Below are 13,151 nucleotides of genomic sequence, written 5' to 3' on the forward strand. Positions count from 1 at the left end.
ATCCTGCATGAGAAATGTCCCCTAACTGAGTCCCTAACTGGTGCCGTCCTGGACTAAGGGGATGTTCGAGGCGTCAGGGCTGTTTAGAGTGATTGCAAATTGTTTGTCTTATGGTAGCAGCAAGAGGCCCCAGGTGAGCCAGGCACCCCGTTATGCTGGATGCCGTAGAAACACCTAGGCAGTCCCTCCCCTGAAGAAGTGACAGTTGAAATAGACAAGACAGACAAGGGTGAGAGAAAGGGACGTTAACCCCATGCATGTATTTGAACCCCTTTCCAAGAGGAACCCAGAGGTATCATTTCCTAGCTGTTAATCACCACCCAAGCGCTTAGCTCACCAATGATGGGCCCTGCCTCGAAGAACCCACAGCCTGAAAGCTTGATCTGTTAAGGACCAGGTCCCATCTCTGTCCTCGTTTGGAATGGCGGAGAGCTCAGCACCATGCCTTGCGCCGTGATCTCACGGAGACGCAGAGCCATAGCTCTAGAGACGGAACAGGCCGATGGTCCCATCTGGTGCAAAGCAGGGCCCTGCCGGAGGGTTCTTTATAGTCTAGTTCTCAATGCGCTGGCCACAGGAGCCCACCACAGACTAACTGGCTGTGACAAGCCTGCTGCAAGGGCCTGATCCAAAAAGCTATTGAAATGCCACGAAAAGGCTCCCATTGGCTTCAGTGGGCTTTGGAAAAGGCCCGAGCCGTGTAGCGTTCGTACGATGAAGCAAATAGTCTCCCTGTAGCCTCGCTAGAGTGAAGAAACTGCAGAGGAGTTCATCAAATGTCAGCCTTGAAACCACTGGAATTTAAAGGTACCTCATCCATAAAGCTCAGCCCCAGGCGCTTCAGCTGGTTTGCTTAGAAACAGACATTTTTATCCTTCCAACAGCAATTTCCTGCACATTGTGTCTGGAAGCCTGAGTGCGGGATGGTGGGGGGGCAGGAAGCAGGGAGCGCACCTCTTCCCAGCCCCGTTGTTCTGTAGCATTTCATTTCTTGTGTCTGCCGACCTTATGCTGCCTGGATTTATCAGTCCGTTTCATCATGTGACACTTGGTCACTGATGTGACACCTCTGTCATAAATACACAGGCAGGTCCTGGGCTTGGTGCCTGGTTGGGAATGTGGTGGCTGCGGGGGAAATGCAGAGCAAAGAAGGCTGGAGTCAGCTGTTTGTCCTCAGCGCCAGCAGAGCGTGGGCATCAGAAGGGCCCAGCTGCCCCTGAACTGTCCCTCCATGTGTGTCAATCTTAAACTGGAGGGACCATTTGAGGAGTAAGAGGAGTTCTGGTTTCATGCTTGTTTACTCCTTGGCCTCTGCTGGGCGTGTGAGCTGGGATGCCCCGCGAGTGCCAGTTACCCTGGGGTTTGTGATGGGCACACCTTGCTTGCTAAAACTGGGCCCAACGTCCCTCCCCCCCCACTACTCTCAAAGGGCAAAAACTCCCTGTCACTGGTGAGCCTGGCTGGACGGGAACCAGCAGCTGAAAGGCTCCATAACCCATTATCGATCACACCCTCAGCCAGCCAGGATTTATGACTCACAGCTAATACCAGAGACAACATTCCCACGAGGAGACATTGAACTGGGGCATGGGCGATGCCGCTGAACGATTTGCAGCCAGCTCTCTGCACGGCCAGACGTTGCTGACAAGGCAATGGCAGGCTGTAAAATGGGTGCAGCTTGCTCTCCAGTCCTGGAAGCCCAAGCCCAGCCTGGTGACAGCTGCCATCCCAGGGTGCTAGGTGACTCGACTGACATTTCTGTGATTGGTATGAATACTCAGGCACCACGAGGAAGGGCAGAGCTACTCCCAACGCAGCTGAGGTGGCTTGGGCAGCTGTTTTGTGAGCCCGTCTCATCTGTGTAGGGATGAAGGGAGAGTGCGGAGGGAAGAGGGGCAGAGGGAATTGCTGGTGAAGAAGCAGTGGAATAAAGTGAGGCTTTATTCTTTGTCCAGGGGAAATGTCTCGATCAGGGCCCAGCGGTGCTAGGAGCTGCACGCACCCAGTCTCTGCCCCAAAGGGCTGACAGTGGGTGGGAGAAAGGAAAGCGTATCCTTTCCTGGCCGATGGGGACCTGAAGGCCAGAGAGCTGGTCACACTGGCAGCCTGCAGCAAAGCCAGGAACAGAGCCTAGATCTCCTGAGTCCCTCCTCGTTCCAGTGAAACGGCGAGGCAACCAGACCCGACAAAGAGCAGGATGGAACCTCTAGTGAGGTGCCGGGGCTCATGTTTGCCGGAGCTGGGGTGGACCTTTGCACCAGAGGGAGGTACTCGAGTAACTACAGGTCCCTTTGTGATGGCTCAGCGCCAGCCAGCCCAGCCTGGCTTGGGGCTCTTTCAACGTGGGATCCTTTCCTTCTGGATAATCTCCTGGGTCGTGAATCCCTGTGCAGGGAAAGGCGGCGGTGCCTGTTGTGGCAGTGAGGGATGTTCTCCCTGCTGAACCTGAGCCGAGGGCCCCTCTGCCTGGGACCATTTCAGGTTCAAACTGAGCTGAACATGTTTAGCAGGAGCAAACTCCCTGGAGCAGGGGAAGAAACCTGGGTGATTTTAACCCCACCTTGGTCCATTGAAATGTCCAGCTCTCTTAGGAGTCTGAGCCCCTTGCAACCCCAAAGTCCCTGGCCCTGGTTTCTGAGCTGCTCTAGGGGCCAAGGAGTGAGGGAGGTGGCTTTGGTTCCGGGCCAGGGGCCGCTGACAGCTTTGTTTAGACTAGGGTCTGTGGAGGGGGGTGTGGGTGGGCGCGGACCCCCCTCCTGGGCACCAGCCTCCCCCTCCCTTGGGGGCTGGCTGGGGGGCGGGCTGGCTGTAGATCCCTGCTGGGCTGACTGGGGGGTGGCTGGCTGTAGATCCCTGCTGGGCTGGCTGTGGGGGTGTAGATCCCCCCTGGGCTGGCTGGGGGTCAGCTGGCTGTAGATCCCTGCTGGGCTGGCTGGGGGGGGTCTCTGTAGATCCCTGCTGGGCTGGCTGGGGGGGGGTCTCTGTAGATCCCTGCTGGGCTGGCTCGGGGGCGGGCTGGCTGTAGATCCCTGCTGGGCTGGCTGGGGGGGGTCTCTGTAGATCCCTGCTGGGCTGGCTGGGGGGGGGGGGAGACCCCCCTGGGTGATGGGGGTCCCGCCGGTGGGCGGGCCGGAGGGGCTCGCAGGCCCCCGGGCGCGGCCCCGCCCAACGGTGCTGAGCCGGGCCCCCGCCGGGCCGCTGGCCCGGTGCTTGAAGCCGCCCCGCCCAGCAGCGCTGCGCTGACGTCGCCGGCGGGCAGCGAGCCCGCCGCCCGCCGCCGGGCCAGGCAGCGGCAGCGGCAGCGTGTGTCCGGCGGCGCCCATGCGGGTCTGCGGCGATGCGAGCGGGCTGCGCTCGGCTCCGCTCCCTGCCTAGCCGCCCCGGCCGAGCATGGGCTGCATCGGCTCCAAAGGCACCCTCGGTAAGCGCGGGGCGCGGCGGGGCCCGGGGGATGCACCGAGCGGCGCAGCCGGGGGGACCCTGCGGCCGCGGGATGCAGCGAGGGGAGGGGGCCGCGCCGCAGGGGGGGATCGCTGGCAGGCTGGAGCCGGCGCGATTAGTATGCAGCCGGGAGGGCCGTTGCCAAGGCACCAGTCTCCTTAGGAGACCTTCATCTTCCCCTCGATCCGCTCCCGGAGGGAGGCTGCGGACGCCGGGGCGGGCAGATGGGAAGCGGTTCCCCCCCTCGGTGGAGCGCAGCCGGGGCAGCAGCTTCTCCTGGCCCTGGCTGGGGGAAGGGGCTGGGTTAGCCTGGCCCGGCTCGGCTCGGCTCGGCTCGGCTCAGAGGGGAATGGCTGGTGGCAGTGGGGCGGGACGCGCTGGGGGTCGCTGTGCGGGGCCAGGGGGCCCGGGGCGCTGCGCTACGTTGGCCCCAGACCCCCATCCTGAGCTTGCACCGCTCGCTAAGTTGCTAGAAGTTGCTGGGAGGGAGGTGGGCCGGCCCCAGGACTCTGCCTTGGCCGCTGCAGGGCGAGAGCCCCCGGCCTGGATGTGATTGACCCAGCGCGCAGCGGCAGCCCCGGAGCTCGTTCTGCCCTCCCCGTCGCCTCCTGCGGGCTCTGCCTCCCGGCTCCCAGCAGCGGCTCTGCCAGCCCCACTCCCGGGGTTCTGGGCAGGGCTGGTCCAGGTGCTCCTGGGGCCTGCTTGTTGCTCTCCGGCCAGCACCTCCCTTCCCCGGGGGCAGCTCCAGGCCCCCCTGCAATGGGGGTGAATCTCCTGGGCCCTCGGGCTCCCTTCCCGGGGCAGGGCCTGTCCCCAAGGGGAGAGATTCCATCAGGTGGGCTGCCCAGGGCCTAGGGGAAATGCCACTGAGCCCATCCAGCACAGGGGGCTGTTAGCCAAGGCCAGCCCCAGACATGAGGGCAGCTGAGGCCTGTCTATATACGGACACCCTATACTGCTGCCCCTTCAAAACGCTCCTACCTCTGAATCCTGGGGATCCTAGTCCCTGTTTAAACCGCAGTGGTTCCCAAGATCCTGGCCAGCCGTGCTCAGCTGCCTTGCCCCCTGCCTGGGTTGGGTGAACTCCCCCGGGGAGAGGGGACTGGTTCTGGGGTCTCTTACCGTGTTGGCATCGTTGGTGCTGCACAAGCCTCTGTCCCTGTGCAGACTCACCCAGGCACCCCCCTTCCTCCTCCCTGCTCTCTGAGCCCCTATCCCAAGAGCGATAGGGACTCACATTGCTGGGGGGTTAGCGGCCGCTGTGGACTGGTAGGGCACCATTTCTGCCCCAGGGAACCCCACTGGTACCCCTGAGCAGCAGCTGTTCAGGGAGACCGTATTTCCTCGCGCCGAACCTGTTTTTGAGAGGAAGGATGGTCTTGTGGATAAAGCCCTGGACTGAGAGTCATGCCCGTAAGGGCCTGAGTGGGGCTGAAGCAATGCCTAGGCCTTGTCCAGTTCTTTGCAAGGGTCCCCTCCCCACCAATACTGCATATCTGGTGCCTCGACTTTGTCTCCTGAAGAGCCCTAGCCTGGGCCCAGGAGTCCCTGCGCTCCAGCTTCCTCAGCTCAACGTCCTGCTGAGGAACCTACAAGGGCGGGGGGCGGGGGTCTGCCGATGTAGTTAATGCACCTCTCCAAGAGTCGGTAGCCAGCTGGCTGGAAGAATTCTTCCCTTGCGTTAGCTGCATGTGGTTAGGTCAGCGCTCGGGGTGCGGAGTGCTTCATAGCCCTGAGGGTGTCCCTAAGCCAGTCTAGTTCCTAAGTGGAGACCAGGCCTGAGTTTCTCCCATTCTCTATGGAGGCCTCACTGATTTGCCACCGCATGTGCCTCCGGCCCACCAGTATCCCCATCGCTCAGTGTCACGCAGCCTTAGGCACAACGTCTGTGCTGCCCTTCTTTGCCAGCCCATTTCGTCACCCCCTGGACAGCCTAGGGCCCCACAATACCCCAGGCAACCGCTTCATGCTGAATGCACCCCCACCCTTTTGGTTGTATCCAGCTCTGGTGACCTGGCCTTCAGCCACTCGCTGCTTTTTCTGGGCCTTTGTTTTGGTCCCACTTAAGTCACTGTGGGTTTTTGTCCGGTGACGTCAGTGGGAGCAGGATCGGTCCTTTTCTTTCCAGCGCGCACCCAGCCTGCGCTGGCTCGGGCTGTAGGAAGGATCCCTGCTTTGGAGAGGCCCAGCATGCTCCTGTGTCTCCCAGTTTAACTCGCTGCCTCGCTGTTTGCTTTGCTCCGAGGTCTGGGCACCAGCTGTGCCTCTAATACAATGTTTGAGGTAGCCTCCGGCCTGACACTGTGCTGTGAGCTCACAATTCAACCTAGCAGCCGGCTCCTTCACTGGCTTTAAAAGCTGCCCCTGTAAAATCAACCCTGTTTAAACACCCACCTCTTTAAGGGTGTTATTACACCAGACCTCTAGGCCTGATCCTGAGCTCCCTCCGCTCCTGTTGACTTCGGTGGCGATTGCGGGTGCACAGCACACTGCAGGATGGGGCCCTAATTCTGTCGCTGGTGCTCAGTGGATCTCTCACCCTCCCATCAAAGGCTGGTTGCGTTCCCCTTTGTTGGCTCCCAAACAGAAGCTGCTCTCACAAGCCATCATCCAGTCATTTTCCCTGTTGTGCCATTCAGCTGGGTAATAGCAGGGTCATTAAAATCGCCTGTTAGCATGACTGTACCCCTGGGGTTTGCTGCTTAGACACTCTGAGTCCTGAGGCTTGACCTCTACCGAACTGGGAGGGTTCCTGTTACCTAGCAACTTATAACCAAACTGTGTCCGCTTTGGTAAGCTTGGGCTGTGTAACCAGCTCCACTCTCCATTGGTTTGTTTGTTTCACTTGTTGCATTGGGTCTGAAACCAAAGTGATAGGGTCCTCCGGGGCAGGGAATCTCTTCTATTCGGGGACTACAGCTCCGAGCATGGTCGGGCCTGGATCGTGCAGCTGTCCCCACCGTGGGATAATCTTTGGGTTCCTTGTTAGATAGCGAGCGATTACCCCGCCGCCCTCCCCCGTGCTGATGTAACCTTTCCTTCCTTCCTTCGAGTTTGGAGTCGTCACCGTATCCAATTGATTTTTCTCATCTTGCCACGCAGCGGAGGCATGAGTGATGAGCTTTGCTCCCCCTGGCAAGCATTCCAGCTAAGCCCTTTTTTGGCCTTAAGCTTCTACACTAGCATTAGCATCAGGCCGGTTGTCACTCCTCTTGCTACGAGCTCCGTTTGGCTGACAGCTGGCTTTCGCTTGGCACAGGGCCGTGCCTCACCACATGCTCTTAGCCTGGCCACTGGAATTGTCACGCTTCCCCACACAAGGCAATGCATGCTGGGAGCAACACACGGCCAGCTGAGTGGGTGGACTCTGAGGGCAGGGTGTCATGGAGTTCCCGGGCGATGCTCTGGAACTGCTCCCCACAAAGCCAGGCAGGACTTTGGGGAGCCTCCTCTCCCTTGGAGCAGACTTTTTCAGGGCAAGAAGCTCACATGGCTTCACCTTCTGGATCTGACCTTGGAGGATTTAGCATATGCCCCTCTGTGCGCTTCCCACAGCGAGTCCACCCAGGCGGGGTCCTGGGGAAGTCAGAGGGTCCTGCACCCCCACTTCGCAGTCAGACGTGACTCTCAGCCAGCCAGTAAAACAGAGGTTTATTAGATGACAGGAACATGGTCTAAAACAGAGCTCAGCCAGGTTCATTCTGGGGCCCAGCGAGCTAGACAACCCGGTCTGCCCTCACTTCCCATCCCTCGCCAGCTCCAAACTGAAACCCCCTCCAGCCCTTCCTTTCTGGCCTTTGTCTCTTTCCCAGACCAGGAGGTCACCTGATCTCTTTGTTCACCTTTAGCTATTCCCTTGCAAGGGGAAGGGCCCCAGCCATTTGTTGCCAGGATACAGGGCATCAGTCATTTATGCACGCTGGAAACTTTTAATGCATAGGGGAAACTGAGGCACCCATACAGTATTCAGAGGAAACATTAAGAACAGTCCCACTTTGTCACACAGGGGCCTGATTCTGCTCCCACTGAACTCAACGGTGTAACTACCAGGGACTTCAGGTGGAGAGCAGGACACCTCATCTAGGGGAACCTCCGGCTGGGGCATGGGTCGGGAAACTCCGACTGGAGCGTGGACCTTACTGGACAGGCTGTTCTGAGAGAAGGAGGCTGCTCCTTTCTCATCTCCCTGTTCCATGAGTGACCCAGCCCCTAATACAGAAATGCTGAAACCTCTCGACTGGCCCAGCCCCTGCCTACGTCACAACGCCCATATGATGTGTGCTCACAAGTGCCACACTCAGTTACACACACTTACTGCGCCCACAGTTAGATCAAATCCACATTCGCTAATGTAGCAGCAGCCTGGATACTGGCCGGGAGTCATGGATACATGGGGTCTTCCAGCAGTATTTAGTCATAGCGAGTGCCCCATCCTGGGTTTTTGGCAGCTGTTGGACTGGCACTGTAATGCCAGGTATGAGACAGGAAAGGATCCCGCCTCATTATGTACGAGATCTGTCCCCAGCCCCGGTGCCCATGGGTCAGGTCCACACCATCAAGGTTGCAGCTTTGTTGGCCCAGAGCAGCGACCAAGCCAGGTGGTTCCTCTGATGTGGCATGGAGACTGAGCTGTGCCTCTGCCTGGCTGAGAGGTGCTCCTGGCCAGAATCAGCTGGTCCTGGGGCTAGAGGGTAGTGCATGAGTGGGGTACCCAGTGTGACGAACTGGGAATGTTCTTAATGTTTTCTCTGAATACTGTGTTGGTGCCTCAGTGTCCCCTAGGCAGTTCTTAAGTATGTGGCAGAGCAAAGGGCCAGTGCACCTAAATGCCTGAGCCTTTGTCTCCTAGCAGCTGATGGCCTGGGCCCCTCCCCTGCAAAGGTGCCAGCTGAAGATGGGTTTGTGAGGAGCAGTTCCAGAGCATCGCCTGGTGACTCCGTGACACGCAGGAGTGACTCTGAGCGGGCGGGTTTGAGGAGTCACTGTGGCTGTTGCGTGTGAACGTGGAGGCAGATGTTGCATTGCCTGAGTCTGTGTGTTCCAGATGAATTTGTCACGTTCCCTGTGCTTGGGGCTGTGCTGGGGTTGGGAGGTCCCGGGGGCAGTGCCTCCTTGTGCTCTGTCCTGCTGCCCACCCCTTCCCCAGCATCTCGGCTCTGATATACCGGCGGGGGGGCCAAATGAAACCTTTCTCGTCCTTGATCCGTTCTGTGCCTCTCTTCTCCTCCCCTGGTGTTAGCAGCGGGAGGTCACCTTTGCAGAGTGTTGGGGGTCAGCCCCTGGCCCTCTCTGCTCTCCACGCTGCTGTGATTCCAGCGCCGGCTGACGCATGTTGCCTCTCCCTGACCCCACTCCAGCTGGCCACACGTGCCCAGAATCTCTGATGCTGGAACTGTCCGTGCTGTGCCAGCGGGGAGGCTGCGCTGGGAGGAGGCGTGTGGGAACTGGGACCCGGTTCATGTCCGACACTGGGCAGGAGCTGTCTCCAGTCACTGCCCCAACGTGTGCTCATCAGAAAAACTCGCTGCGCCGGAGGCGCCGTTGCCCCCCTGGAATATTAATGGCTCCATGGTGGGAACATCGTGTCCCTCGAATGGAACAGGCTGTAGCAGAATGCGCCTTCCTTGGAAGGAATCCTGGCTGGAAGGCATGTTCCCCCCGCCCCCTTGCAGTGAGGCTGCTCCTCACCCCTGACCTGGGGGGGCCCACAGCCTCTTCCCAGCCCCCACTGTATCCTTCCCCACCACACCTGTAAGGCCCAGAGCCTCTTCCCTGCCCCCACAGTCTTCTCCTTGCCTTACCCCACAGGCGTAGTGTCTTGTCCCTCCTTCACTCCACTCCCCCCTCACATGGTCCAGTGCCTCCCCCTCTCCACAAAAGGGTTCAGTGCATCTTTCCCCTCTTCCACATCTTCAGTGCCGCCAGCCCGCCATGGCCTGCAGGGCTCAGAGCTCCTTCCCTCCCTCCCTCTTCTAATCCCCCCACCCACACCCCAAGATCAGTGCCCATAGCGTTTGGTGCCTCCTCTCTCCCCTCCCTTCCCCCACCCATGGTCTGCAGGGCTCGGCCCCTCTCCTGGAAGGGATTGTTCAGGGCGCAGGATTGTCTAGGATCAAGCACATGACAAATCAAGGCCTGTCCCCAGAACGTCTGCCGAAAACACCCTACCCCTCCCTGCTCTGCTCCTGACCCCCAGCTCTGGCTGTGCCCTGCTCCCCTCCCTGCCGTGGCAACCCCATCTCTCTAGCCCCTAGCATCCCGGCGGGCATGCACCCCCAGTCACGAGGGCAATGCAGCCACTGCTGGGGTGGAACAGGGGAAATGAAGAAGAATCCTGTATCCTGAGGCAGACAGGCTATCCTTACGCGAGCTGGGAGTTGGCCGGGTCTGTGGAGATACTGCCCCAATGCGCGTAACAATGACCACTGACCACTGGGTTTACATCGCCTGTCCAGCGAGCCAGTGCCTCCTGGCGCCGGGCTGGGGCACTGCCTGAACGGAAGGGTGCCCTTTGCTGAGTCATCCTCCCTGTTTCTGCAGCGGGCTGGTCCTTGGAGGTTTCCCATCCAAACTTCAGCAAGGCCTGCCCTTGCTTAGCGCAGATGGGCTCCTGGTGGTTTCCCTCTATGCCTTCCTTTCTTTTGGGCTGGGAGCCCGGTGCACTGCCAGCCGTCATGGCACCTGCCCAGGGTCCTCGGCTCTGCTCCTGATTCGCCACAGTAGCATGGAACGGTTACGCCCCGTGGGGAAAAAATACCCTAGCCACGGCCATCCGTGCCCAAGGGTCACCTGCCAGGGGGCCAGGAACTGCAGCAGACCCCAGACAACAGGCCCTTTTCAGCTCCTGTGGGATGCAGCCGAGCTTCTGGGAAAGGGGGAGCACCTGGCTTTGGCTAATGCAATTCCACCTCCCCAGCTTCCAGTACAGCAGCTCCGCAGCGGTGGGTCCCGGCCCCTCTGTGAGTCGTGGGAAGAGTGGAGGTGGGTCGTGTGTGCCCCAGAGGCACTCTTCCCCCTCTGGCTCCATGCTCACACTTGCCCTGGTGCAGCAGCAGCTGTGCAGAGGAAGGGTCGGATGCCAGGGAGTGGACTGTCAGCAGCCTGGCAGTGATCGTGGCCCAGCTTAGGGCATGGCTGGGGAGAGTCAGACAGGGGGCTTGGACTGAGAAGGGGAGTGGGGAGCAGGGGGTTGGAGGATGGGAGAGGGGAGTGAAGAAGGGGGGCAGGGGGCTAGAGGACCCCCACTTTAAAGGCGCTTTGCAGCCCGGTGTGACAGCTCCTAGCAAGGCCTAGTTGTTTTCTCTCTCTTTCTGTATATGTCACCTTAGTAAAAAGCTTGGGAACAGCTGCTCTAAGAGGCAGTGCTGTCTAGTGGTTTGAGCACAGGACTGGAATCGGCTCCTGCTTTCCCCTGGGTAACTCGGGAGTGACCCCACTGGTGTCAATGCGAGGAACCAAGTCCGGGGAGAGAGGAAGGGTTAATAACATGGACAGAAGCATGTCGGTGCTTGTGGGAGAAGCGGGCAAATCCGGTCGTTAAGGTGGCGTTGCTGGCGAAATGGAAGGGGCTGGGCTCTCACCTCCAGCCCCGGGATGAGAACCTTCCTCTTGCTATGCCTGGCCTGTGGGTCTAAACGTTCCAGCGAGGGGTGCCCCCGGGCTGCACTGCCAAAGAGAAAGCAGTGCATGCTGGGAAACGCAGTCCCCGGGTTACAGCTCCCCGTGCACACTGAGCTCGTGTGGGCCCCGCTGGAGTACGGTGTGGGCTGCAGCTGGTCTGATGCAGCATTCTGGGCCTCTGAGCAAGACAGACGCAGAACAGGGAAGAGCTAGATTTTCCTTATTTGCTGCTGTATAAAGTCAGGCCTTTGCCTCTTGTGTGGAAGATGTTCCACGCTAGTGGGGCAGACCTCAACTGAGACTTCACTGCAGCACCTCCCCAGTGACTTCATTGACTGCGTGGCTGGCTTTGTGGGAGCGTCAAAAGCTCGAGCCAGGATCAGGGCCCCAGGGTGCTGGGTGCTGCACAGACATGCCGGCCCTGCCCTGAAGAATTTACAGCCCAGTGAAAAGCTGGGGGCTGTGACTGTGTCAAGCAAGAGGAGGGAGGAAGGGTGAGAGGTCAGCAGGGAGCAGTGACCTCCCAGAGCAGATCAGGGAGGCATTAGCCTGGGCTGAATTGACACTAGGAAAACCAGACTGGTAGTGTCAGCCCTGCACTGACAGGCCTTGGGGCAGGTTAACCTCCCATGGCTCATGCCTGCTATTTCTACGCCTTTCACCGGGCGTCGGTCTCTTTTTGTGCCTGCAGGGAGAGAGGCATCCCAGGCGTGGAGAGGAGGCACAAGGCTTGGGCACCACTTATGACTTGGGCTGGCCCCTCTGCACCGGGTGAATTACTCCCTTAAAGAACGTGGCCTGGTTTGCAATGGTCAGGTGCAATGTTCCCTGCACTTTTCCAGGGAGGGAAACTCGCTTCTGCTCTGGGGGCTCTGTCCTTTACATAGTGACCCAGGCAGCTTTGTAAACGAATGCACAAAATTGTCCCCAGGTTCCACTTCACCGGCAGAATCCACATGACGCTAAGACGCAGCAGGCGGAGGTAAAGGGGTGCTCTTGGCGCAGCCTGGGGAAGCTCATGCTGGGATTCTGCTCTGCTCCCTGGCTGTGCAGGAGGGGGACTTCCCCATGGAGCGGAGTGGGAGGGTATGCAACCCATTAATCCCATCCTCCTTTACTTACCAGCCAAGTCCTTGTGTTCTGGGCCCAATGGGTTTTCTTGCCACCCGTGATGACATCCACAGCCCAAGCTGGAGGTTTCCCCTGGTTCATTTGAGGGGGTCTGGGATGACGTCAGCTCTTGCAGGGGAACCCAGAGCCCTTCTAGTCAGGTCTTGGCAGGTACGTAGAGAGGACATGGGTTTTTCAGCCCTTTTGTTCTGCAGTGTAACAGATGCCTTGAGAATGGGGATATGAAAATCCCCTCCCTAGGCCATGAATAGGAACCTGTTCAAGTGACTGGCAAAATTCTTAGTGGGAGCAGAATCAGGACCTTAAACTGCTTAAAAATTCCAAACCGCTCCTGTAAATAGGCAAATGTAGTAGCAGCTCCTGGTGAGAGCCCAGCATCCGACTTATGTGTGTCAGGGGAGGCAGCCCCACCCCAAACTTCATGCCTTTTTAGCAAAGAGCTGTGAGTGTGAGGATCAGGCCCTTGTCATTTCACACTTGCAGTGAGTTTTGGACGGTCAGACAGCTGCAGTGGCACAGGAGCCAGCAAACAGAGCTGCTAACAGGGGCGTTTCAGTGGGAGTTTCCAGGGGGAGATTGCAGGGGAAACTAAGGCAGAGAAACCAACAAGCCAGATAAGAGAGGGGGCAGGGGTCTGCCAGCAGCCCAGTGCTTGTTGGGGGCCCGTGGTGCGGTGTGTGGCGTGGACTGCCAGCACAGAGTTGGAAGGCCATGAGTGAGACAGAGGCAGCAGTGAGAGACACACTGAGGATGACCGGATGTGGAAGCTGTGGCATGTACATGGTCCTGGAGGGGGCACCTGAAAGGAGTTTTGTCTGCATGAAGTGCCGCCTGATAGAGCTGCTGGAAGAAAAGATAAGAGGACTGGAGATGCAGGTGGAAACTCTGGCTGAGTTTAGAAGGGGGTTTGAGCAGATGATGGAACACAGACATGATGAGGCACAGGGGATAAGCTCAGA

At 59.0% G+C, this 13,151-nt stretch overlaps 1 protein-coding gene across 1 annotated transcript in view; it reads left to right on the forward strand.

Annotated features, from left to right (window-relative positions):
* The first annotated feature begins 3,330 nt into the window (after positions 1–3,330).
* FAM131A (family with sequence similarity 131 member A) overlaps positions 3,331–13,151 on the forward strand; it is a 48,394-nt gene continuing 38,573 nt past the window's right edge. The window contains exon 1 of the mRNA XM_032803908.1: positions 3,331–3,421. Coding sequence (XP_032659799.1) covers positions 3,391–3,421 — 31 coding nt within the window. The 5' untranslated portion in view covers positions 3,331–3,390. The remainder of the gene's footprint in view (positions 3,422–13,151) is intronic.

This window comes from Chelonoidis abingdonii, chromosome 8 (genome assembly GCF_003597395.2).
Source record: "Chelonoidis abingdonii isolate Lonesome George chromosome 8, CheloAbing_2.0, whole genome shotgun sequence".
Classification (NCBI taxonomy): domain Eukaryota; kingdom Metazoa; phylum Chordata; order Testudines; family Testudinidae; genus Chelonoidis; species Chelonoidis abingdonii.